The sequence below is a fragment of the Haemaphysalis longicornis genome, unplaced genomic scaffold, assembly GCF_048455015.1.
Source record: "Haemaphysalis longicornis isolate Haplotype H1 unplaced genomic scaffold, Haemaphysalis longicornis Haplotype H1 scaffold_1, whole genome shotgun sequence".
NCBI classification, from domain to species: domain Eukaryota; kingdom Metazoa; phylum Arthropoda; class Arachnida; order Ixodida; family Ixodidae; genus Haemaphysalis; species Haemaphysalis longicornis.
In genome coordinates this window covers 411,307-435,580 of record NW_027526203.1, presented here as the reverse complement: position 1 = coordinate 435,580, position 24,274 = coordinate 411,307, and the positions used below count along the sequence as shown (strand labels likewise).

Below are 24,274 nucleotides of genomic sequence, written 5' to 3'. Positions count from 1 at the left end.
ACGAGGCGCAACTGCCATCCACGCTGCTTGTGAAAGCGCCCATCAAAAAATACCGCGGCGGTAAGCCTAAACTAAAGTCCCTTCATCTGATCGAGGGACTTTAGCCTAAGCACCTTTGGCGCGGCTAGCCGGCTCGGAGCGCTTCGAATCTCCCGCCATTACGTGCGCGTCTTTCCATTGGTGCAAGTCGTCAGGCTCCTCCCACTGCCACGCGAAGAAGCCACCGCGAGCGCGGAATCGTAGACGCGAGCATGAAAAAAACGCACGCGCAACGCCGATGTGCGAAAACGGGCCATGCGGTTCACGATTAATAGAAATAACTTGCCACGCGCGGACGGGGAGCCGGTCGCTATCTTCCGAGGTGCATCAAGCAAGGACAGCTGTGGTTATCACGTATGCGCGAACTAAAGGGTGCCTATTTTTTGCTTCTGTGTCGAAGTTAGAGAGCAAGGGGTGCGCGCTGCGTCAGATGGCCGATTTCATCATTTCTTTTTTTCTTTTGCTACCCTAAAACGATGCCCCCTACGCCGATCGATGAGCAGACCCGCCGAAAAACCGCACTATAAACGGTATGGTGCTTCGGCCAACCGCATCTTAAGCGGTATGCTTATGCATTGAGTTCTATGGGAGCCAAACCGGTGGTCACGAAAACCCGCGTTATATCCGGTCCCGCTTACGTTATAAATGGTCTACACTGTACTAAGGAAATAAAATCAACTGATATTTTTACCGTACAGCGTAAACTAGGGTGCGGGAAGCACTTTTTGCGCTGGGCGAACAAGCACAGCGGTCAGCAGCACGACTGCGCATCTGCGAACGCTTTTCCGTCTAAGCAATGCAATTGCTAGACGTCAGCTATTGTGGAAACTCGGGGGACGCTTACTGCGCGAGCGCAATACAACAAATAGTCACCTAAGCTGCTTGAAATACTAAAACTAAATAAAAGTGTAAACTGGTTATACATTATATACCTTATACTTCCACTGTCGGCAGCGCTCGCGCCCGTGGCCGTGTGGTCTGGAGCGCTAGGTATATTATCGCAAGTGTTTTGCCCGCCACAAGTTCGAATCCCCGCGGGTACGATCGTTTTTTTTTTTATAAGGTAACTTTTTCGTTTTTCGCGGATGTTTTCTACACTGAGTTCACCTTTTTTTGGGCCGCAACGTTCACTGCTCCACGAACTAGTCCGCAGAACTCGCGCAGCCTGGCATTGGCGCGCTAGCGAGTTCTCGTTGGTGTGCTGTTTCCATAAGCACCGACTGCTTGCGGGCAGTGGGCACAGGCCAGAATCAACAGACCCTTGGCCTGGTGCGAACACGCTTTTTACGATACAGGCATGAGTGAGGCAAGCTTCAAATATGGGGGAAAAGCGCATGCATTTGTGCGTCTGCGGGGACGCGGAGGGCATTCATGCACTGCGTAGGCCTCGGCTAGTGAATGCTACGATTCCAAGCCGTCCTGGGAGGCTTATCTTATGCATTTTACAGCCGACAACTTGGCAGAAGCGCGGTACTACGATTACTGGGATATTGAGAATGCCCATCCAACGACGCCATCGGATGTCAAACATGTTGTTTTACAGAACCGAAACTGAAACCGAAACTTGTTTGATTGCTAACCTTGGGCATCGTCCAATCACGGTGCCCCCTCCTCCCAACGTCACAGCTTAGTTGGTGCGGCCGCCGCAAACCGCGCATGGTAGTTTTTCTTCTTTCGCGCTTTGTAAAATAATTACCGATTTGTCAACCGTATAAACGATGAAAAGTGTGCTAATTTGAGCCAGTCTACTCAGTGCAAGCAAAAACGGGAGCTTGACAAATTCACTTCAGTGTCCCTTTAAAGGGGGGCATGGCTCTTAAAACAATTTCTTTTAGTTTTTAAGCAAACTCTGTGAAACTTGCCAGTCTTCGTGCTTTTTCTCCACTGATTTCAAATAGGCCATTATTTTTTTCAGTTGGTCAATTAGTTCCCGAGCTAGAGATAATTAGTCATTTTTGGAGGAACAGTGGACAAAACAGTGTTAGTTGTAAAACCGTAATCTTTATATTTTCCAATACTATAAACCCTGGTGCATGCAATAAGAGAAGCTGTTTTGTGATGCATCGCTTGGAACTAATTTTGCAGCTCATTAAACTTTGGTATTTGAAATGGGCATTTGGGTTCTTTGCCACTGGTGCCACCAAAGTTTACTGAGCTGTTAAATTAGTTCCAAGCAGTGCATCAAAAAACTGATTCTTTTATTGCGCTCACCACTGTTCATAGTATTGGAAAGTGTATAGATTACAGTGCTATGACCAAGACTGTTTTGTGTATTGTTCCTCCAAAAATGACTATCTCTAATTATCTTGGGAACTAATTGACTTACTGAAAAAATAATGGCATATTTGAAATCAGTGGAAAAAAAGCAGCAAGTCTGACAAGTTTCACAAAAAGTTTACTTAAAAATTAAAGTTTTTTTAAGAGCAATTTTAAGAGGCAAAAAAGCGAACACTAAAAGAAATGCCTTCACAAGCTGCTCCAAGCAGAACAGAAACAAAAGGTTGCAACTGATTGCACGAGCAGTGGGAACATGCGAGAATTGAATTGTTTTAGTTTTGCCTTTTTTCGCCACAATTAGTGTAGCGAATATATTTCTGTGTATCAGATTTGTGAGGATTCGTTACTTGTTTCTGCAACATGCCTGTCCGTTTTCTTCCCACACAGTGGGTAGGGCGTTTGAGTGGGCCATTCCGTTGGCACCGCTTCCACTGGATTCGTCGTCGCCAGTGCTGTCATCGCTGCATCGCCCGCCACTTCATCATAAGGGGCCACGCAACAGACTCAGCACCGTGCTTGAGGCCACAGACACCACCGCAACAGCCCTCGGCAGCAAAAGTGGCACAAGCATGGCACTGGTAAGCAGCACCTCCTTACCGCTGCTGCACTGCTTTGTGGCACACTTGATGTGGTGGCTCACCCGCTGCGGTGGCTCAGTGGCTAAGGCGTTGCACTGCTGAGCACGAGGTCGCGGGTTCGATTCCCGGCCGCGGCGGCCGCTTTTCTGATGGAGGCGAAAAGCAAAAACGCCCGTGTGTACGAGATTTCGGCGCACGTTAAAGATCCCCAGGTGGTCGAAATTAATCCGGAGCCCTCCACTACGGCGCGCCTCATCGCCTGCGTTGCGTCGGCGCGTTAAACCCTACAATCAGACTGATGTGGTGGCTCGGCAATTCAGGCGTTTGGCTGCTTAGCCCCAGGACTCCTGTTTCAACTCGGTGTCGGTGCACCCCTTTCTCTGAGAGGGGCAAAGAAATGAAAATTTCTGTGTTAGGAGGGGCCTAAAGTAATCCGTAGCCCTCATAGCACCTCATACCCCAGGTGTAGCTTTGGCGCGTTAAGCCCCCAACATTGGAAAAAAAGATTGAAACCAGTAGCAGCTTGTTGGGTACCCGGCTCAGTGGCTAGGGCACATTGTGCTGCTGAGCACGAGGATGCGGGTTCGATTCGTAGCCGCGGCGGTCGCTTTTCTAATGGAGGCAAAAAGCAAGAACACCCATGTGTACGAGATTTCGGCGCACGTTAAAGATCCCCAGGTGGTCAAAATAATCCGGAGCCCTCCCCTGTGGCGTGCCTCATCGCCTGCGTTGCGTCGGCGCGTTAAACCCTACAATCAATCAATCAGCTTGTTAGTTGGAATCTTTCGTATTGTTGTCTGCCACTGTCTCGCACCTGTGGACAAAAAAACCCACGCGCCAAGTGCACTTCAGTTTCCTCGAAGGTGTATGAATGTGTTCCTGTCGGCAGTTTTGTTTTAGAAACTTGGGGTTTCAGTTAGGGGTTTACAGATTACGGGCGAACGCGCTAAATATACTAGTTTAAATAAGTTCTTAACCCACCTGTCGCATGAGACCGTCTGTTAGGGCGGCATTTACCCGTACCCTGTACATACGACACTCCGGTCATACGACGCTTTCATGCAGTCCCTTAAGTCTTACTATCAGGGTTCTGCTGTATCAAGCTTTTTCTATGAAACAAATTTCAGTGAAGCATTAAGTTACCAGCTGGAAGTTTCCAGCCAACCTGAAAATTTTTTTTGTCTAGTGCAGCACACTTGTCTCCTATTCTTTCTACTTTCCTCTTTTTATTTCTTCCTCCTTTTTCGCTAAATGTATTCACTAATTTTTAGCACACCCCTGATTATAGCACACACCGAATTTCTCATGTCAGGAATGAAAAGAACAGTTAAGGTCAGCGTGCATAATAGAACAAAGTTGAGAGGGATGCGGGTTCATTTCCCGGTCGCCGCGGCCATTTTTCTGACGGAAGCGAAAAGTGAAAATGCCTGTGTGTTCGAGATCTCGGCGCACATTAAAGATCCCGAGGTGGTCAGAATTAATCTGGAGCTCTCCACTACGGCGTGCTTCATTGCCTGTGTAGCATCGCCGCGTTAAACCTCATTATCAAAGTTGAGAGCTGTGTGTCATGAAACGGCTGCCATTTTCAAACAAAGGCAACATGATCACAACCATCCTCCCTATTGCTCTTACTTCTTAGGAGTTGGTCAACAGCCTCCCCTTAATTTTTGCCAAGAAATAAAGAAAATCAAATAAAAAATTCCAAGGGAAATGGGCTGGTGTGCCCATTATCAGCGACAGTTTGACACTTGAGCTGTTAGTTGTCGAACTCCAGCAAATAAAACGTGCCACAAAATGTTGCTGGGCATGACAACCCTGCAAGTTTGCTGGCAGGCTTTCCTTCCTCTGTGTGATGATTATATGAAAAAAAAAAAAAAAGCCAAAGTAATGAGGCAATGCATATGCTTGCTGCACTATCATTCCATGCGCAGGTAGTTCAGGAAGAAATATCTTTTATGGTAAAGCTGTGGTCTGAAGGCCTTCTTGATTGGAGCCAACCAACAATCACTACTATGAAATCCTCTCTTTCTGAGATGGCAAACTTTGCTCTGTTGTGAAAAGGTCTTTTGTCAACTTGAGATTCATAGCGTCTGTAGAACTTGCTTCTTTGTTCTGGTGAAGCATTTCCAAATAATCCAATAGTCTTCACCATTTAGTGTGATGACGATAATGTGCATCCAGTAAACAGTTTTGGCTTTGCTTGCCATCTTAACGTGCATAATTTTCGACTGTGATCCCACAGAAAAGAAAAAAGTGGTACTTAAACTCGGGTAATTGCGGTCATTTCCTTTTTTTTTCCTTTTTTTCAAATGATTAAGTTTGACTGTAAACATGTGGATGCTCAATGCGCCTTTCTTTTCCTCATTTTCATTCTCAGAGCCATTGTGCCACGAGTAAAAGCTACTAATTTGACAAGGCTCATGCAAGCTGTTTTGGCCAGCATTGCAATTTTGGGGGAAACAGAGGCCTTCAGCACTCCATTGCGTGGTCATTTGGCATCCATTACAGTATTCTGATGGGCAGCTGTGCAAAGTTTGTGTGCAATGCAAGTCAGTAGAGAAGGTTCTTGCTTTGACCTGCGCTGCCCTGTAAATTATAGCTCCTGCTGAGATGCAGGCAGTCCATCTGGCTTCGAAAGAACCAAACAGGCTTGCTAGGGTCTTTTGAGCAGGACTGGGCTAGTTCCATTATCCTGGGATGTTGTGGCTGCGTTCTAGTGGAATGGTATGATTTTGTGTGCAGTAAGCGAATTAACTCCGCGTGGCTGAAATTAACTCTGCAGCCCTCCATTGCTTTGTGCCTTGTTGTGAATATGGTGTACAGCAGTGCATCTTCATCAAAGCTACCACACTTCCTCCGTGCTACCGACGGATTTAAGACCTACCTTCTGTTATGGGGAAGGCAACAACAGTAAGGAGCAAAGGAACATGAGAATACAAATGATACACACCACTGAAAGTTAAAAAAAAAAAGGAAAAGTGAAAGATGTGTTTAGCTGGTAAAACAATGCTAATTTTGGTAAACACATGTTTTGTATGTTTTTGTGGCGAGCACAAATATTAGAAAAGAGGAGAAAAAAATGTACAATCACTAGGCATGAAAAAAAACAATGTGTTGGCGTTTTTAGACGTAGTGTCTCGTTCACAATTTTCCCCAGTAAAGTGCGCGTGGGGCTCGTGATGCTCCACTTTCATGAAGAGTTGTAAGTGGTGAAACAGGTCGTGAAATAGAATTTCCAATGTGTCCATCGCTGTAAAGAATGCATGCCTGGGTGCTCGGTTCGTCGTCGGAGGTCCACTCGGCGTCAGTGGCTGAGTGCACTTGGCTGCATTGCCCAAGAGCGGCGTCCCCCCTCTGGGTGTGCAGTGGCCCACGCTGGAGGAGCATAGCCTGCTGATCGAAGCCCGGCAGCCCTGGCTTGTGGACACCACCTTCAGCTCCCCACCAGGCCCACAGCAGTGCCACAATGAGGCAAGTGACCCCTTTGTACCAGTGGAACCCTCGAAACAGTTCGAGGGAAGCACACCCGTTGTTCCAAGCTGTGCATCCCTGCTGCAGCGGCACTTCTGGCACGGGTTGTGCATGGGCAAGAGCCGCTTAGGAGCAGAGGTGTGCCAGAATTGGCAGTGGATTGAAGCAGTGCTGCCCACAGTACCTGTGTGTACCACCTACCTGACGTGATGGCAGGAACAAAGTTCAGCTTGGCGCTGTGCACCTGCAGACTTAAGGCCCAACGAACAGCCCACCAAGCACTGCTATGCCTGGCAGAACCTTGTCACTGTGTACACCCATTATTGGTGCAGAGTTTCTTGCGCCTTATACCTTCTGCACTTCATGTACAATTCTACCATTGAAAGGAAAAATAGGTAGATGGGACCTAGTGTGTTTATAGTTTGACAGTTTTCCTGCAACTGGAATTGTTGCCTCGTAAAAAACATTGGGCTGAGACATTTAAAGGGCCACTGAAGTGAATTTTTGAAGCTCCTGTTTTTGCTAGCACCGTAGATTGGCTCAAATAAACACACTTTTCATTGTTTATCCAGTTCATGAGGCGGTATTTATTTTATAATGCCCGAAAGAGGTATAACTGCCATGCCTGGTCTGCAGCAGCCGCACCAACTAAAGCAGGGACATCCATACAAGGTGCTCCATGATTGGACGATGTTCAAGATTAGAATTCAAACTATTTTCGATTTTGGTTTTGTGAAATTCTCGATATCTCAACAATTGGCATACCGTGCTTCTGCCATGTTGTCGGCTGTAAAATGAGTAAGCCTATTAGTACGGCTTGGGATCGTAACAATCACCAGCCGAGGCATATGCAGTGGATGAACGCCCTCCGCATCACCGGAGACACCCGAATGCAGTGCGCTTTTCTCCCCACCTTTGGAGCTTGCCTGGCTCGTGCCCGTATCCAAGGGCGTCCGCAGAACTTTTTGCAGGAGGGGGCATCCATTAGCAGGGGGGAAGGCGGGGGGGGGGGGGGGGGGGGTACGGTTGTGATAGCACCAAAAAGGCGCTATTTGTGGTTACAAAAATTAGAAACAGCGAATTAGAACCAGACTTGGAGAGTATACATTGGATTTTATTACCGAACAAAGAAACAAAGTTAATAAAAGGAAATGCGAAAAGTTACTGTCAATTTGTAAAGAAGAGTGGCCGTCTCGCTGCGTGAGGGTTCTCGACTCACGCCAACTGATCAAAAACACACAGCACAATACGTTCGCATACATACAACTGCACTCCGTCAATTTTCCTTGAATAGCAGCTGCAGAAGCCTCGGACTTTTCTGGGCGAATTGCGAGATGACATGTGTGGTGAAGTCTGTTGAAATGGCTCACGCAATAGATACTACTGGCATCCCTGGCTTTCAATGCAGTACAGGCGTACAAGCGTTTTGAGGGGCTGATTTATAGGTTTTGTTTCGGGGCTTGGGTGGTGCCGACATTTCGCAAGGTGATGGGACGATATGGGAGGATGTTACTCTCCCTACTAGGTGTAGCGATGAAGATTTTTTGCTAGATATAGCTGCAAATTTGTCCGAAAACTGAAGTTCTTGCGGTAAGACTGAATAAATCTAGAGTATAGAAAAAAAAAATTCAAACCTTTCAGAATTGTTCGCTACCTTCAATAGCCAGCACAGGCAGTCTGTTTCACTGCCATCGCATGACGGCAGTGAAACAGACTGCCGTCATGTGACGGCAGTCAGTGTCTAAAGTGCAACGTTGACCGCGGTGCTGAAGGGCGTTCCATACGGATACGCAGGACCTGAGTGCGCTAATCATTTGAGTAGCGTGGATTGTTGGGTTAGTTGGTTTACGTACATAATTAAAAAAAACTCTGCGCTATAGGACGGGACAAACGAAAGAACGTCAGTGTCGTTCTCTCGTCTCTTCCGTCCTTCAGGGCGAAGTTATTTTAATTATGGGCCAACCAAGCTGTGCAGCTTTTTTGTAGTGCGTAAAAATATGCCATTTTCCAAGGGGGGCATTTGCCCTCCCTTGCCCCCCCTTCCGGACGCCCATGCCCGTATCGTAAGAGGTGTTTGCACCAGGCCAAGGGTCGGCCCATTCGGGACTGTACTTGCAGGCGGTTTGGTGGTCATGGCAACACCATGCCAATGAGAACTTGCCAGCACATCAGGGTCAGTCTGCACATGTTCTGTGAACTCGCACGTGGAGCAGTGAATGTTGGTGGGAAAAATGGTGAATTCAGTATAAAAAAACCTTGCTCAAACACAAATCAACTGAAAAAAAAAAAGGCATGCGTTATCACGCATTCGAACTTGCGAATTGCAAAAAAGTGGAGCTAATGCTCCAGACTACTCGGCCATAAGCAGGGGTGTGACAGCTGCGCATATTGCGCAGGTTTGATACAAATTTGTTTTCCTGCGCCAGGCTGCTCCAAAAGCTTGAAAATCACAAAAATTGCGCTGAACTGCTCCAAAACAGTCTGAGAGCCAAGGATTTTAACGCTCCCGTCAGTTCCAGTGCGGAAAAATGCTTACTGACGGCATAATTTTCCAGCATCCCCAAGGTGATGCTGTTTGTAAAGGTTTAATTGATTGATCATTCCATAAAAAACCTGCTTAAAATTGTCCCCGAGGTAGTTTTTTTCGAAGGTCACAATGTCGGGTTGCACATGTTATATTCTGTGCATTTTTAAAATTTTCCCATTGAAAACCATTGCAAAGTCCTGTAGAGAAAATGCTTAGGTGTACTGAAGCGTCAAACCGCTTGTGCAAGTTGATGAAAAAACGGCAATTTTTGGGGCGCCGTATCTCCGGAACAACATTACTGGGCACCGCCACCTTGGTGTGATGAAGATATGAAAACATGGCCGCCGGGCGGAGCAGTTCCTTGTGGTTCAGGCAGAGTGCTCTTCACCAATTTCTACCTTGGTTTTAGTTATGGGGGTGGCTGGGTTTACATTGTGGGGGCCCGTGTTCCCCTACGCCTCGCTTGCACATGTTTTCGCGAGCTGGGAGCCGCCATTTTGGGTAGCCGGCGCGTCACGTAGGTCGTGTCCTCTTCATGACCCCGCACGACGCACCGAACCGGCTTGCCGCGAACGTGCGCGCGAGGGCGAGTGGGAAGGAGGATCGGTCGTCACCTTCTCCCTCGCCGCCCTCTCCCCGAGAGCCGGGGGAGACCTCCTCTCCCCCCCCCGAGCCGACCTGCGGGATGCGCGAATGTTCCGCGGGGACTCTGCCGAGAGATTCTGCCCTGATCGGTCGCCTCGGGGTGCCTCCCCTGCTCCCGCGGCCGTGATGACGGATATCGAGGTCTGAGCCCAGCGGCTTGAGCGAGCGACAGGAGCCACTGTCTCCCCGCGAGCGATAGTCGTGTTGTCTGGTGTATGCCCTGTATCTGCCCGGCAATAAAGCCTCACTTTGGATTGCCGGAGCCTGTCTACCGCATGTGAGTACTCGAACCCGTGCGTGAGTCTTCGGATTCCGCAGGGCTAGTGTACGGCGCGTAGCGTTCTCTAGCAAAGCTAGCCGGGGTCCTCTGCTATCCCGTACGTTAGCCCACAACATTTAGTCGTTTGATCGGTTGCTGGCACGACTCAAATGACGGGAGCTCATCAAAAACATGGCGCCCACGAATTCGCTGTGTTTCGGCCTTGAGTATGAGGCCGGTACGTGCTTGAAGTGAAATTTCGGACTCGTGGGAAATTTTGGACTCATTGCGGTGTTATAAAACACTGAGTTATTGATGCCTTTTCCAGCGGACTTGCGAGCGACGGGAATGGGACGATCGATGCTGCAGAAGTAGCGGCACAGGCTACATCGCCGCGAAATGTTCAAGCAGTCCTCGATAGCGGGACGGGCTATTATTGCACGCTAGTAATAATTGTTCATTTATCTGAAGTGAAATTTATTGCCAAAAGAAGGGAGGTGGATAAACTACCAACGTTACTCAGATTACGATGGTAGTGAACATGCACCTTGGGGATTGAAATGGGAGGGCTGGTGGGGTGCGACGACTGTGACCTCGCTTGGGCCATGGCTCTACACATGTGCGTAAAGACGAGTCTGCATGGGATTACAAAAATAACAACTTTGGCATTCACATGATAATAAAAATGCCTTACGATCGCTTAGTTTTTCAATTTGATATTATCAGTGGAACTCCACGCTATCTATGCATAGAGCCTAAGAATTCAAAAATGGCTAGTAAAAAGGTAGTGCAGTTCGTACCTTGTGATACTCTGGTAAAAAAACTTTATTGAAAGGCTGTTTCAGTGTTATGTACGTTCAAAACCAATTAAAAAGTGCACTTTTCACTCGTGAGTTGCCAAAAATTTGATTTTTTTGGCTCCTAAGGTGATATAATAAATGTCGTTCTTCTGCTCCAAATCAAGGATCTTCTGCTCCAAAATCGATATTCCGCTGCTCCAAAAACTGCTCCCAAATCTGATTCAGCTGTCTCACCCCTGCATAAGCCAGCGCTGCCAGGGGCAGAAATATACAGTACCGTATTTACACGATTGTAAATCTGCTGTAATGTAGGTCGACGCCCCCCTCGCCCCCCTTAAAATTGCATCTCAAAAAAAAAAAAAAAAAGATAGAGAGAGAGAGAGAAATGCGAACGCAGAAAGCAGCCCGTTTGAGCACTACTGTGAACGAGCGCCGAGAGAGTTCTTCGAACTCAGGGCACTCGTGACAGACGGGACGGTTCAGCATAACACAGAAGTGACACAAGCACACGGCAACACGGCCACCTAGAAAATCGTATCACAAGAAGCTCTTCATCAACTACCAATACCCCCCATACGGCAGCTCTTCAATCAATGGTCGATGCTTTCACAAGAGCCGTACACTCGTGGGGCGCGCAGTAGATGTTAAAAAAGAAAAGCTTTTGTATAAGCACGTGGAATAACCGTGCAGTGTGGGTTGAGCGGGAAACTTTATTCCCAATCATGAGAACACATTCGGTGCGAGATGACAACCATCGAAGCTACTGGCAGCGGCCAGTGCCATGCGATATCGAAACAAACATGGCGGCTGATGTAAGCGGCCGCTCGTGATTTTCTTTGATTCGTGATTACATTACTCGCATTCAAGAAGTGTTTTGTTCGCCTCTAATAAACAAAATTAGTATCACCGAATCCCTTGAATCAATGCACGGTGCTGGCATAAGCACAATCGTCACTTTGTTCAGTACACTTCTGAACGCGGTGGTGGAAGGTTAGCCGCTCAAGGCACGGTGGACAAAGGGCACAGATCGGGAATGCCAACTTTCAAAGTCGGCAGCATTTTTATTGGTGCCAGAATGTATGCAATGGTAAACGCTACGCTTCGACCATAACCATAGAAACGAGGGTGTTACGCTTTCCTCAGCTCGTAGCACCCCTGATTTCTCATTTCTCTTGTCGTTACAAGTGGCACAAAGTTCGATTTCGATTCTAAGTTGACCCCCCCAACATTTAATTGTCAAACTTGGGGAAAAAAGGGTCAACCTACAATAGTGTAAATATGGTATATAATGTATAAACAGTTTACATTTTTTAGCATTAGCATTCCAAGCAGCTTAGATTACTATTTCTTGAATAGTGCTCTTGCAGTAAGCGTCCCCCAAATTTCCACAAATATCTTGTCTCTAGTGACTGCATTCATTAGGCAGAAGAGCGTTCGCAGAAGTGCGGTCATGCTGCTGACCGCTGTACTGGTTCACCCAGCACAAAAAGTGCTTTCCGCACCTTGGTTTTATGCTGTACGATGAAAGTTTTGGTTGATTTTGATTCCTTAGTTCCTATAAACTTCGCTGACTCTTCTCCTGCCTTCAATTGGCCTTAGATTTTCCTGCTCGTTTACCAGTCCGCGAAGCGTCGCATGTGCACTGGCCTGGAGCAACTTGGGCTTAGAGCTTGATAGTCTACTAACTAACAAACTAAAGGCGCATTCTTCTGAGGCACAAATGTGTCGTGGCTTAGTTCCAAGTGAGCAAACGAACTGCGACGACCCGCCAGTGGCCAACTGACTAAACGCCTGGCCGACTGCTTTTGTTGGGGGGTCGGAGGGCCGTGCAGTCAAGCCAAGCCATCTTGTTTTGGCGTCATACAAAACGTCATTGGAAATCAGCATTGAGAATGCAGAGAAAACAGCATTTTCGAATTGATTTTTTTACTGAATAAAGTCATGCAAACGCAGCGAGAGTGGGCGAAACATGGCCTAGACTCCAGACTATAATTTGCGCTAGTACTCTCGCAATGTTTACAAATCAATTCAATGCTCCTCTAACCGGGATGTGGTAAATAAAACACCCTACCTAATGTATGCACAGATTGCAACCAAACTTGGCAAACCAAATTTTCATTTCATTTTTCATTTTCATTTTCATTTTTCTGGCTGGATTGCCGAGCTAAAAGCTGCAGTAGCAGCTTGACGAGGCCCAGCAAACCATTACATGGCAGCAAAGTCAATGACAACATTAGCATGTTATGCAGTCTCGTGATATAACATAAAAATGTAAAAATCCAAGACACAAAAAAAATGAAGGAAGCTCACACTAACGCGCAAGACTTGAAGGTAGTGAGACTGTACGCAACCTTCACGACCATCACAAAGGTTTAACTCCATGATTGCGGCTGATTTGCTTCTTTATTCTCCTCAAAAGCCCTCAAAGTAGTTCAGGTTGAAGTTGGGTGCTCAATAGGGTTTGTATCATTCATACACAGTGCTGGCTGACCTAAATAGTAAAAATTTCAAGCACTACGTACAGCCTCAAGTATGTGACTAGGCATTAGATAAAGCTTCAACGCCGCACTGTCCTCACCTGCAATGAAATGCGCGTCACAGGTTCGGCAGTGATACGTTCCATCATTGATGCCTTCTTTGTGAATTCATTGCTGCAGCCAAACCACCTTCCCTAGCCTTTGCTATTGGGCTGCAAACAAGCCGATGCATGTGAAGCTTTCGTCGTGCAGCGTGTTTCGAGTGCGCATGTAGGAAGCGTAAACAGCGTAGTCCGCCATTCCGAAGCAATAACAGCTGCTTGGTACTCCTTACGACAAGGCAATCGCAAACACACAAATCACGGAGCGAAAACACTGCCCACACAAACTGACTTGCCAACACCACAGCGCAAACCGCATTTCGCGTCTGGAAACGCGACAGCGCACAACCGTACAAACTGAGTCGGCGACGCTGCGCAAGTAGCGCCGCAGTGTAGAAAAGAGGGAAGTGCATGCACCCTGTAATATTTACAGCACATGCACATTTATTCACCTATTAGGTGTGGCGTGACTGTTTTGCTATTTTTGTTATTTACTGAGGCTACAAAAATAAACAAGCAGCTTTACTGTGGACATGGACTCCTTTGCGAAAGCAGTGGCACAAGAATTTGGAGAAATTTAGGCTTATTATAGTTCATTAATTTAGCAATTAAGTGGTTAAGGATGCATTCATAACTTGAAAACTATACCGGGTAACAACAAACTGGTTTGTTTTGACATTGTCGTAGTCAACTGTACTTGTGCACCAAGTTTTCTTTTAATTGGCGCATAAATAAGTTTGTTTTAATTGCCACGTCCCCCCATTAACTCTTTCGCTACCGCGCCTATCAAAATCGATCAATTTGATCGATACTTTGGGAGCGCCTATTCATAGCGTTCCAGGCATTTCTCGGACAAGTAAAGCTGTTCGGAGTTAGATCAGAAAATGGCCTTTCAAAATCAGTTTTGTTTTCATTTTTGCAACGGAAACGTGATTTTTGACACGCTTTTGAAACACCTGGGTGTGGAAAAGCTGCGTGGTCATCGCGCGTCACTGCTACCAACGAAGAATGCGTGCAACTCGTAATTACTCTGCACCAGCGCTTGTTTTTTGCTATCAGGGCGTGAATGGCGAACTAGCAAACGATTTTCAATCGTCAGGTTCACGCTCTGACAGTAATAATCCCAGAAATCGGCTGAAAAAGTCAAGCAGTGCCTGGTTGCAAAGCTGCTTTATGATTTTAGGCAGTTTCTGTGGTAGTTCTACTGTGGTTCTGTGGTAGTTCTTATTCCAGGACCATTCGCAAACAGTTTACAACAGTTTCGGTTTCGTTTCTGCATCGCGAAATTCATATTTAGCGCCACTACGCAGGTACCCAACTTCAAGGCTACCTGCCATGGCACCTGGAGCGTCCGCGACTGATCCTCGAACAAAGCACGCCGCTCCTGTTTTCCCCTCACACTTACTCGATCTCTGCTATAACAACTTCAGATGCAAGTCAAAAGATCACGCTGAGTTGCCAGATATCTGTTCCGCCGAGGACAGCGCTTCAACCGGCCGTATACACTGCCAGCTGTTCGCCTTCCAGTTTTGTTTCCATGCGAGGGTATATCCGGGTGTCTAATGTTGTTGCTTAGTTGAACTGTCTATTCGGACAGTCTCCAATAAGTTTTTGTACTGTTTCATTTGAAAAATGTTAGGTGGCACTGCATTAGAGGAGGCTCGTTGGGCTGATCTTTTTCATCGCGCAACTGCTACTCGGCCAAAGATCGAAGGGCAGATTCTAGCTCATCATACCTCATTTTTGCGAGCAAGGCTACAATTGCGAGTAAAAAGATGATAATAAAGCTCAGCTTTATGTTTTGAGATACCTGACAGTTGAACGACAACAAGCATCAGCCACGGCATTCCGTTTTCAACTTCATGCAGCATGTTTTTTTCGCATCGCGTGCTTGTCCCAAATATTGTGCTCGTTGTAAATGCAAAGTCAGCCATTGACAAGATGTTTTTACGTTATGTGGAGGAAAATTGGTGCCTCTGATAATGTCAAACTGCCAGATTTATTCCAGGGAACCACCCGAAATTGCACATTTTGAATTGGAGGTTGGGCTTCACCGCATGACACGAGCACCGTGCGTGCTAACATTTTTTTTTTTTTACATCTGACAAACTGTTCCGCACAAGTCGGCATTTTTTCTAGGGCGTGTTTTTTGAAATGTTTCCCTACAAAATGTATATTCTAATTTTTTTCTGCTACCGGTGGTTTGATATACACAACTCCTTTTTTATCATTTTTTTTCGACAACTTGACAAAAATTTTAATTTTGATATTTTTTTCACAACTATGATATATAAAAACCTTTAAAAAACCAGTGTTATTGGAAAGGTCGTTAAATAATCTGCATTTTGTGTTCCTGCAATTAGTTCCTAACCAATTTTTTAGCAGGAAAAAAAAATGTTTTCTTGGACCCCTAAAATTCGTCAATTTTCCAGCGGTAGCGAAAGAGTTAAGCTAGTCGTGTGAGAAAGGAAAAGCATTATAGTCCTGTAGGTGGAATTTTTTTTTAGCATCACATGCATGAAAGTTGTTTCTGCCAGTAGGCTGCCACATTTCTCGGTGCCAAGAGCAGAAACGATAATGCCGGGGGGCAGTGCAGCGTTGCACTGTGTAGACACTCCAGAGTGTCTGGTGACTGCTGGGTGAGGCAGCAGTGGTGGTGTGAAGCTCTTTTGGAGAAGCCAGTGCTGCAGTCAGCCACCAGCAGTGCAGTGGAGTGCCCCAGCACCGCCGTATGCATGGGGCGTGCTGAAATCACGTGTCCCCTTTCTTCTCCGCTGTACTCCCGTTCATCCTCCTGCATTTTGCACTTTCACCAAATGTGTAATGATGTATTTTTTGTGACCATCTTTTGGTCTTGACAGCAATGATGCGGACACCACCTTTTCTCCGCATGGGACGTTTATGGCTTTTACTCTAAAGTGAACTGCTTAAATTCTCCCATTGCTCGCATCAAACCTTGTACCGTGCAAGGCCTTCCTTATTATTGCCACTTGTGGAGACAGGGCCCACTGTTCATATGCCGAGCATCCGTAGCTTTGCAATTGTAGAAACACGTACCATCAGTGGTGTGCAAGGATTTGGGTGCTTTCGACGTCTGTGTAGTAAGAGACCCCTTCGTTGGAGACTTGTGTGTCGCCAAGCCTGCTGTTTCCTCCCCCCTTGCAGGACAAGTCTTCGTCGGCCGCTTCCCCACTATCACAGTCGCTGCTTTCATTCATCAGGCACGAGCAGGACATCATGGCCGGAGAAGCCGAAGAAGCAGCGGCAGTGGCGGCAGCGGCGACTACCGAATCCGAATGAAGTGGGTGCCGAGACAACTCCTTCTCTGTGGACTCTTGCCACAGTCCCCAGAAGGACTCTGCTCAGATTTTTTATTGCTTTTATCCTGGACGTGCATTTCTTTTATCTAGTATACACGGAGGCATCCACACATGTGCTGGCCAACATGAGGGTGCTGTCAGTTGTGGGGTTTCAGCTACCGGGAGCAGGTGTGGGAGGGCAGTACGTGATGCCTGGTGTGGTTCCCTGGCGAGGCGCCACCGTTGATGTGGGCCCAAGGGCATGACTGCTTGACCTGTTTCCTCCCCCTCAGTGAAAGGCTGAGCCCCATTGCAGCTGGAAAGGCAAAGAGGAAGTGCCACCAGTGTGTTTATTTTTTCATTTTTTCAGTGCACATGCCGCTCAGTTTGGTTGCCATCTAGTTCACGTGTCACTACCAGAAAAGGGATGATGTGGCGATGTTTGATGTTGCAGTCGGTTGCACTTGTGTTTAGGTGGCCACTAAACTGATTGTCATCGTGGAGTGGCTGGGCCTCTGTTTCCTGGCATCTCGAGACTGTGGCAGTCAGCATGTATTTAAAATCATGCCAAGAAATGTTTTGTGCTTGTAATTGCAAGACTGCATGTTTGGAGCAAGCCATATCAGTGTTCACAAATTAAATTTTGGCATTGCACTTCTTCCACTTATCCAATGACCTCTCCTGCCTGGTATTCTGTGGTGTTTCTGACATTCCTTGCTACCTTTGGGGCTGCAAGAGAATCGCAATAAATTTTATTACAGATGTCATGAGAACACTGTGGTTTTTATTTTGTTTACAATCTGTTGTCATCCAGTGCCCACAGGAACACCACCGCTGGGTAGAGCCAGAGTCCTTCAATGCTTTACTGGTCACGAAACTGCTCCGTAACTCAACGGGAGAGCTTCATATGCTGTGTTTGGCCGCCGCGCGGTGGCGCCACCCTCTCACTGAGGTCACTCCTCGGGCGGCGTTACGCTGGCTCGAACGGCGGAGGAGTTGTGTTTGTTTTGTGCGGGGAAAAAAAAATGTAACGTGCATTTCGCGCTCTTGTGATGCGACTTAAGTAGTGCAACGACAATGCCTAACATGTGTTGCGTCCCGGGATCTCGTTCCTTGTACAACGATACCACAGAAAATGTTTCCTTGTTCTGTTGACCGAGCGACGGGGAGCTGCGAGAGAAATGGAGGCGCGCCATTCCAAGGCAAGAAACACGAGATTTCAGCTTCGATTATAAGTGTGTGACAGTGCGTGGAAATGCACTGTGTGAGAATGGAAAAAGCAATGTACCCTTTTGAGAGCATCGTGGACCTAGAATTGTACAAGGCTAACTTAAAGCCGGATTTTTGTCATATCAGTCAGGTTGTAGCGGTGCTTCATTACCTGTTTGCAAACTTGTATTACCTTGCGCTCAGGCTTGCGTGCAAGAAAGCTTTGGGACATCCTTGTGCTTTTACTTTTCATATTTCCGCGAATTATCCCTTAGGGTTCGTCTTGTTTTGTAACCGCGCGTGGCCGATTCCAGTTTCTTATCTGGCGTTTCAACCGGAGCGCCCGTTTTCTCTTTTTGTCGTACGTCCCGTCGGACAATATTGTTTGATATGAAAAGGGTGCCACCTTGTCGCCAACTTGATTTTTTGTTTCTTCGACAATGTTCTCGATCCCATTTCCATGGATCTGAAATTAATAACGTTCCGAGAGTAATGCATGCATAGCAAACGCCGCGCAACTCACTTTATTGACGTTCATCTGTGCACGTCACACTGCAGACTGCTTCTTCGACGTTTGTATTTCATTCTAGTCTTCTGTATAACAGGAGCTCGCTAGCTCGCTGCGTTCAGAAAAGCTTTGCGTCGTTCTTGGCTACGTGGCAATATTCTGTTTCCTCCGTGTGCTCCACATCGCAGCGCGAAAAAATAAATTTTTGTACGCTGGACCACGCTCTTTTGTCTCCCTTCGTAACATTGAATTTTTGTTGCGTGTGATAAAATCAGTTTTGTTGTTCTTTTTCCGCTTCCTGTTTTTGCAAGGATTGCAAAGCATGGAAGCGGAAAGACACATGGTGCAACATATATCTCTTCGTGTTTTGATCCTTCGCGTTTCTGCAGCGTTTTTAGATGTTCTCAAGTATGTACCCACTCATTAAAACAACACTATTGGGCTATATCTTTTAGTGTTCTGTGCATTCCAGAGCAATCAACAGATTCATTAAGCGTAGTCTGAACGATGCGTACTTGGTTTCTTTCAGTTTTTTTATTGTATTATCGATAGGCCCGCAGCAGTTCGTGACTACGCAGCTACCGTATGTGTGGTATTTACAACTTTTGCTTTAAGAAAAGAAGAAATAGAGATTTAAATATCCGAAAACACGACGGCGCAGCACTTGTGCCAGAGCACGCAGAAGCCGTTGCCGTTCACGGCCGAAGTCTGCGGTAATTTACTACGAAAAATAAAGCCCCATTGAAGGCAGGTGATGACTGGACTATTCATTGCTAACTACAGTTAAACCTCGTTACAAGAGACACTGTTACAAGAGACACTGTTACAAGAGACACTGTTACAAGAGACACTTGGTTATAAGAGACATTTGAATGAAGGCGGTTTGGTTGGTTTTCCTATGTTCGCCATGTTAGCAACATTGCATACAAGAGACCTTGGTTACAAGAGACACGTTTTTCGGTTCCCTTGAGTGTGTCTAGTAACGAGGTTTTACTGTACTACGAAAAAAAACCCACTTAATCAGCACGCAGACACCAAAAGCAGCGAGCATTTGCACGCCAAGAGCAGGCCAATACGCCGCAAGAGCGGCGGCTGGATGACCTTCGTGCGGCGGTGGCGCCTGTAGTGGCGCATGCGGTCCCTATATGAAGCGAGCGCCGAAGTTTCGTGACCAGTAAAGCATTGAAGGACTCTGGTAGAGCCCACAGGAGCACTGGGGGTTCAAGCTTTGCACGGGCCATGACAGCTATTTTGACAGCGCCAGAAATGCAGACTGAAGTCTCCAAGGGCATTCCTTAGCTGTGTTAAGTGGTAGTTGTGTGGTGGGGAGGAATCGTCAAAAACCTTTGATGCCGTTAAGGCTTGCATCGAGGGTTTTTGATGATCCCAGAAGTGTTATAGAATGGCCACCTCTGTGTAGTGGAAGGTGCAAGCGCTTGTAGCTGAATGGGTGGCTTGGTTGACCACCGAAAGTGTTTAGATATGCTTTCCAAGCTGTCATCTTGCTTCCATTGGCACGCTTCAACCTTTGGTGCTGGTCTGATTTTACCTAAAATGAGAGTATTCCTTACCTCGTGTACCTGGCACTCGCGCAAGAATACATTGGTTTTTGTGCAGTGCGTGTGTGAGTGCACCTGCAGGTTTGTTGTTTATATTCAGCAAAACTACATTAAACATGGTAACTTCAGGCGTATCTTTCTCTGACAGGGCAGTAATTTTGAGGAACGCAGTGTCTAGATTGCCATCTGACAGCACCCCAGCTCAGCGCTACAGGCAAGGCTAGAGTGCTGTTCAACCAAGTTCGAATTTTAAAGACAGGCACTAGACACGGCCTTTGAAGGAAGTCATGTTGGTATAGAAACTGCAAGCAGATGCACCCATTGTAGTGAACACGGGCAGCTGTGCTGTTGATGGCTCATGATTTGGATCGGAAGCAAGGCAAATTTTTGCTCAAGCTACTGTCGCAGCAGTTCACTTTCATGCCTGCTGAATCGGCAATGCTGGTAGGATATACAAGGCATAAAAAGTTCTGCCTAATAGCCAATCTTGTGTGAAAAAATTGCAACATAAATGAAATGCCTTAGCAATGCATGGGCATCTGCTGGCTTTGTAGTTTCAAGGAGTGCCGCATGCTCTTGATGGCAAAAAGCAGTTTGGGCAAAGGGCAAGCCTGAAGGAATTTATGCAGTTGTGCAAGGCATTTTTTTATCGCCAAATTCTTTAATCTTCAGATCCAAGCGAGATGTTCACAGTGGTCTCACGAAGAGCCTTCTCATTTGAGTGGCTGCTCATAGAGGTGTATGGCTTTGTTCGAGCAGTCGATATAGCCATGGGTGAAAATTCTTGGGTCCGATGGTCTATTACTGTAGTACCCATCGATGACGTTGTAGTAGCGTGTTCGCGGTAGGTTCCGGTCTCTTCCTTTGGTTCATTACTGTCTGTGGTACTAATCGATCCACCTTTGGGTCGGTCTTGCTGTTCTATCACAACTTTCTTGGGTGGTGCGTTCTCCTTTCGCTCCTGAAGTCTTATTTCTAGTAAGGCGATAATTCTGTGCGATTTTTCCAACGACTCCAGAGCGTCTTCGTTTTGGCCGTCAAGCTTGGCTCCGCGAGCCAGAGCTTCCAGCATCTCATTGATTCTATGTAGTCGGTCGGCACTATGCTGAAGCCTGGCTAACGAAACTGCGGCCTCGACGTCTTTGGTTTTTCCTAGAGTGGGCGTTATTTCGGCGATCAGCGTCTGATTGAATTCGACAAGGCTTTTCTGAACAAGTTTCAGCCGGTTCATCTGCCTCGACGCCTCCTCTTCGCTTCGGGGTGAGCAATGCGGTCGAAGAAATAAATTCCGCTCCATGGCTCACCTCGTCGTGTCCCTTGACGTCCCGGGTTTCGGCACCATGTTGTGGGATCCGCTCGACGTTCCATTAAAAGACAGACCTCCATGGTCGCTTCTCTCCCCCTTTGACGGTCGATTCTCGTCCTTGGGGGTCGACGGATCCCACACCAAGTGATCGATATGTGGAGATTTCTTCTATATTTTGGCGGAGTTGTCATTGTTTCAGGCAGTTTTCAGGCAGTTCCTGCTTTTTAAAGGTTTTGAGTGACTCTTCCAGTGTTGTCAATATTCTGATATCGTAAACATACTGGTCAGTCTTTACTCGTTGATTATAACAACGGGTAGGGGCCTAAAAGTGATTATCTCTGAATTATATTTTTTCAGATGAAAATAGCTTTTGGGGCGAATACAGGATTTGCTTAATTGACAGTTCTGTAGAGCAACAAAGAAAATGACAAATGCAGCAATGCCAATGAAATTTTTGTCACATTTTGTGTAAAGTATTGCAAAATGTTCCCCACAAACCAAGCATTGCATACACATGCCACAAATTGGGCTACTGGGAGGATTTTTGGTTCGCATATTTTTACATGCAGTTCAGCTTTGTGGTTGGAAATTTTGGCCAGGTTCCCACTTCGAAAAGGGTCATGCCTCTTAATAAATGGAAACAAGAAAAGTATGATATTCCCAAACAAGCATCAATAAAGAGAAGGCCTGTTCTTGGTTTGATAACGCTAGGGCAGGACACAGAGGAGGCGACACAAGACTCGGCTCCTCTGCGTCCTGTTCAGCACTGTTATCAAACTATGTACCAACAAGCCCGTATTAACACCGTTCTTTAGCCTGTTGTTGCCCTGGTAAAAACTGGATTGGTGCAGCTTCACAGTTTGACATATCAGTCTGGTCTAATGCCCGCACCATAAGCACACGACTCTAAGCTGTAATCTGATGCCCGTAAACTGGAGACAAGGCTCGTGTTAATGGAGGCTACGCTACGAGTGTAGGGCAAGTAATCGTCCAGTACGAGTTGACACGAAGAAAACGTGCCAAGCTTAGGTCTGTAGTGCACTTTGATATAGCAACAAATGCCTGACTGATGCTGCAGAGATGTTACTGGCTCGGGACGGATGGGTAGCCGTCGAGGTGTTGAGAAGAGTGTCAAAATTTCCGGGTGCCATGGTCTGTGGAATTTTGCAGCCTCGGTCCTAGAAATTGCATGCGGCAGCAGCATGAATGGGCATACAGGATCCATCATGGCAGCTGCTTGACAGAAGAGTTTTGCTTGGGGGCACAAGCACTTTTTGTACCTGCGACGGAGGGCCTGCTCCAAGAACAGTCAGTTTTTTCATATGTGATGGATTGGGTGCCTGGGCACCTCTTTGCCAATGGCATTGGTATAGACCATTGGCACTTTCATCTTCCAGCACAGGGGGATTTGTACCTGGACGCATTTTGACCTTGGCAAACCAGTGCAATAGGTGTCGAAATATATTGGTAGCTGGTAAAGGGATTGTGAAGAAAACAGCCTCAGCCCATTCAAGGGACTGCATCAAAAGTGGCTTGAAGGCGAACTTCAAGTAAGCTATGCGAGAAAAGCAGGGAAGAATGGCAACTCGTTGGCTACTTCCTGCACTTGACTTGAGATGCTGCAAGGCTATGATAGGCTGATGCCAACATATAGTTTGATAGGCTTGTTGCAGTATTCTGATTAAAATGCAAAATAACACTATTTTGCTATAGCGATAAAGCAATTGACGCTACAGTGAAGACGCTTGTGGAAAATAGATGTGTTTGAGGCCAGTGCAGCAAGTGCTCAGGACATTGCACAGCACCTTCTCTGAGTGGCTCTCCTGCAACAGCACTCAAAACTGAAACCATTGTGCAGAGATCACAGTGGCGGTCCCAAGGGGGGGGCGAAGGGGGCGGTCGCCCCCCCCAAAGAGGTCCTCAGTTTTTTATTTTTAGTTTTTTTAAGCATTCTACTTGCGCGAAGTTAAATCCCTGCGGGTTGCACCGCATACGCGCACACGCCTGCATGGTTATCACCACCTCCGCAGAATTGGCGCAAGGAGGGGAGCGATTCTTTATTCGCCTCGCCCCCTCTCCCCCCCCCCCCCCCCCCACCAAAAAAAAAAATCGCCCCCCCCAAAACCGATCTCTGGGACCGCTACTGAGAGATCATGTGTGCCGTGTTCAAGCACTGAGAGTTCAAGTGAGCTTAAGTTGTCCCATTCCAGTCAGTTTCATTGCCCAAATCAAGAACAACGTGCATGGCTGTGCCATTTCACGGCGTAGCATAACTGCATGGCAAAAAGGTCAGCTAGATTTGGTTGTCCCTGATTAACTGCCAAATTTAACACAACAGCGTCAGTGGACTTGCAGTGGTTTGTGCTTGCTCCTTCAAAGTATGTTCCTCGTGCACTTGTTTTTGCACCCTGTGGCAAAAGAGATTCAAAGTAAATGGGACCCGGCACTTTAAAAATGAGCGCTGGAGGTCCTTTGTTCCTCCTGCCCTTTCCCATGTTCGATCAGTTCGCCAAAACACCACACTCGCAGCAGAGCCAGCGAGCAATTTGGAATCCCTTACCCTGAGAACCAACTCTAGCTCGTGAACGGGAGGTGGGAGGCCAGGGCCCATCCCAAGAGAAAATCATAGCTGGTTCCAGCTGGTTTGTGGTTAAATTCCTTCTGAAACTAGCTGGTCCCAGCTAGGACCATCTGGGCCCAACTGGGAATTTAACCATAAAGCAGCTGGGACCAGCTACATTTTTTTCTAGGGATGGCATCCCGGACTAGGGACACCACCCACCCAGTGTGGATAGCATGTCTGCTCCCTGCAGTAAAGTTTATTGCTACTGCTGCTACTACACCTTTCAGAAAAATTCCTCAGTGAAGGCAGCAATGTTTCATGTCAACCAAAATTTCAGCCAAGTATGAGCTGCCCAATTTTTTTAGGGATGTGTAAACAGTGAACCTTGGTTTTGAAGTGGATACAAAGGGAATAATTTTGTTCAAGTAATTGCAAATTGAGGCGAATATCTTCAATTTTCAATAAAGGAACTTAATACAATTTAGGAAGCATGCGTTCAGTAACTAGCCGGCAGAAAAATGAAAGGCTGATTTTGAATGGTTTGTAATTTTTCTGTAGTGTCAAACAAACATGCAAAGGCTAATAGGCTGCTTTCAGCTTTAGTGAGGATATATTTTATATGGGCAACTTTCGTCTGAAGTGGTGAGCTCAACCAC

The 24,274-nt window shown here is 46.8% G+C and overlaps 1 protein-coding gene across 3 annotated transcripts in view; it reads left to right on the top strand.

Annotated features, from left to right (window-relative positions):
• LOC144174843 (uncharacterized) overlaps positions 1–18,494 on the top strand; it is a 108,145-nt gene extending 89,651 nt beyond the window's left edge. For 2 of the 3 annotated variants that reach the window (XM_077703799.1, XM_077703790.1), the window contains exons 13-15: positions 2,704–2,894; positions 6,261–6,365; positions 16,340–18,493. In XM_077703799.1, the coding sequence (XP_077559925.1) occupies positions 2,704–2,894; positions 6,261–6,365; positions 16,340–16,474 (431 nt within the window). In that variant the 3' untranslated portion in view covers positions 16,475–18,493. Of the gene's footprint in view, positions 1–2,703; positions 2,895–6,260; positions 6,366–16,339 lie in introns of all 3 variants that reach the window. The other variant, XM_077703781.1, reaches the window with a different exon arrangement.
• Positions 18,495–24,274: the final 5,780 nt, after the last annotated feature.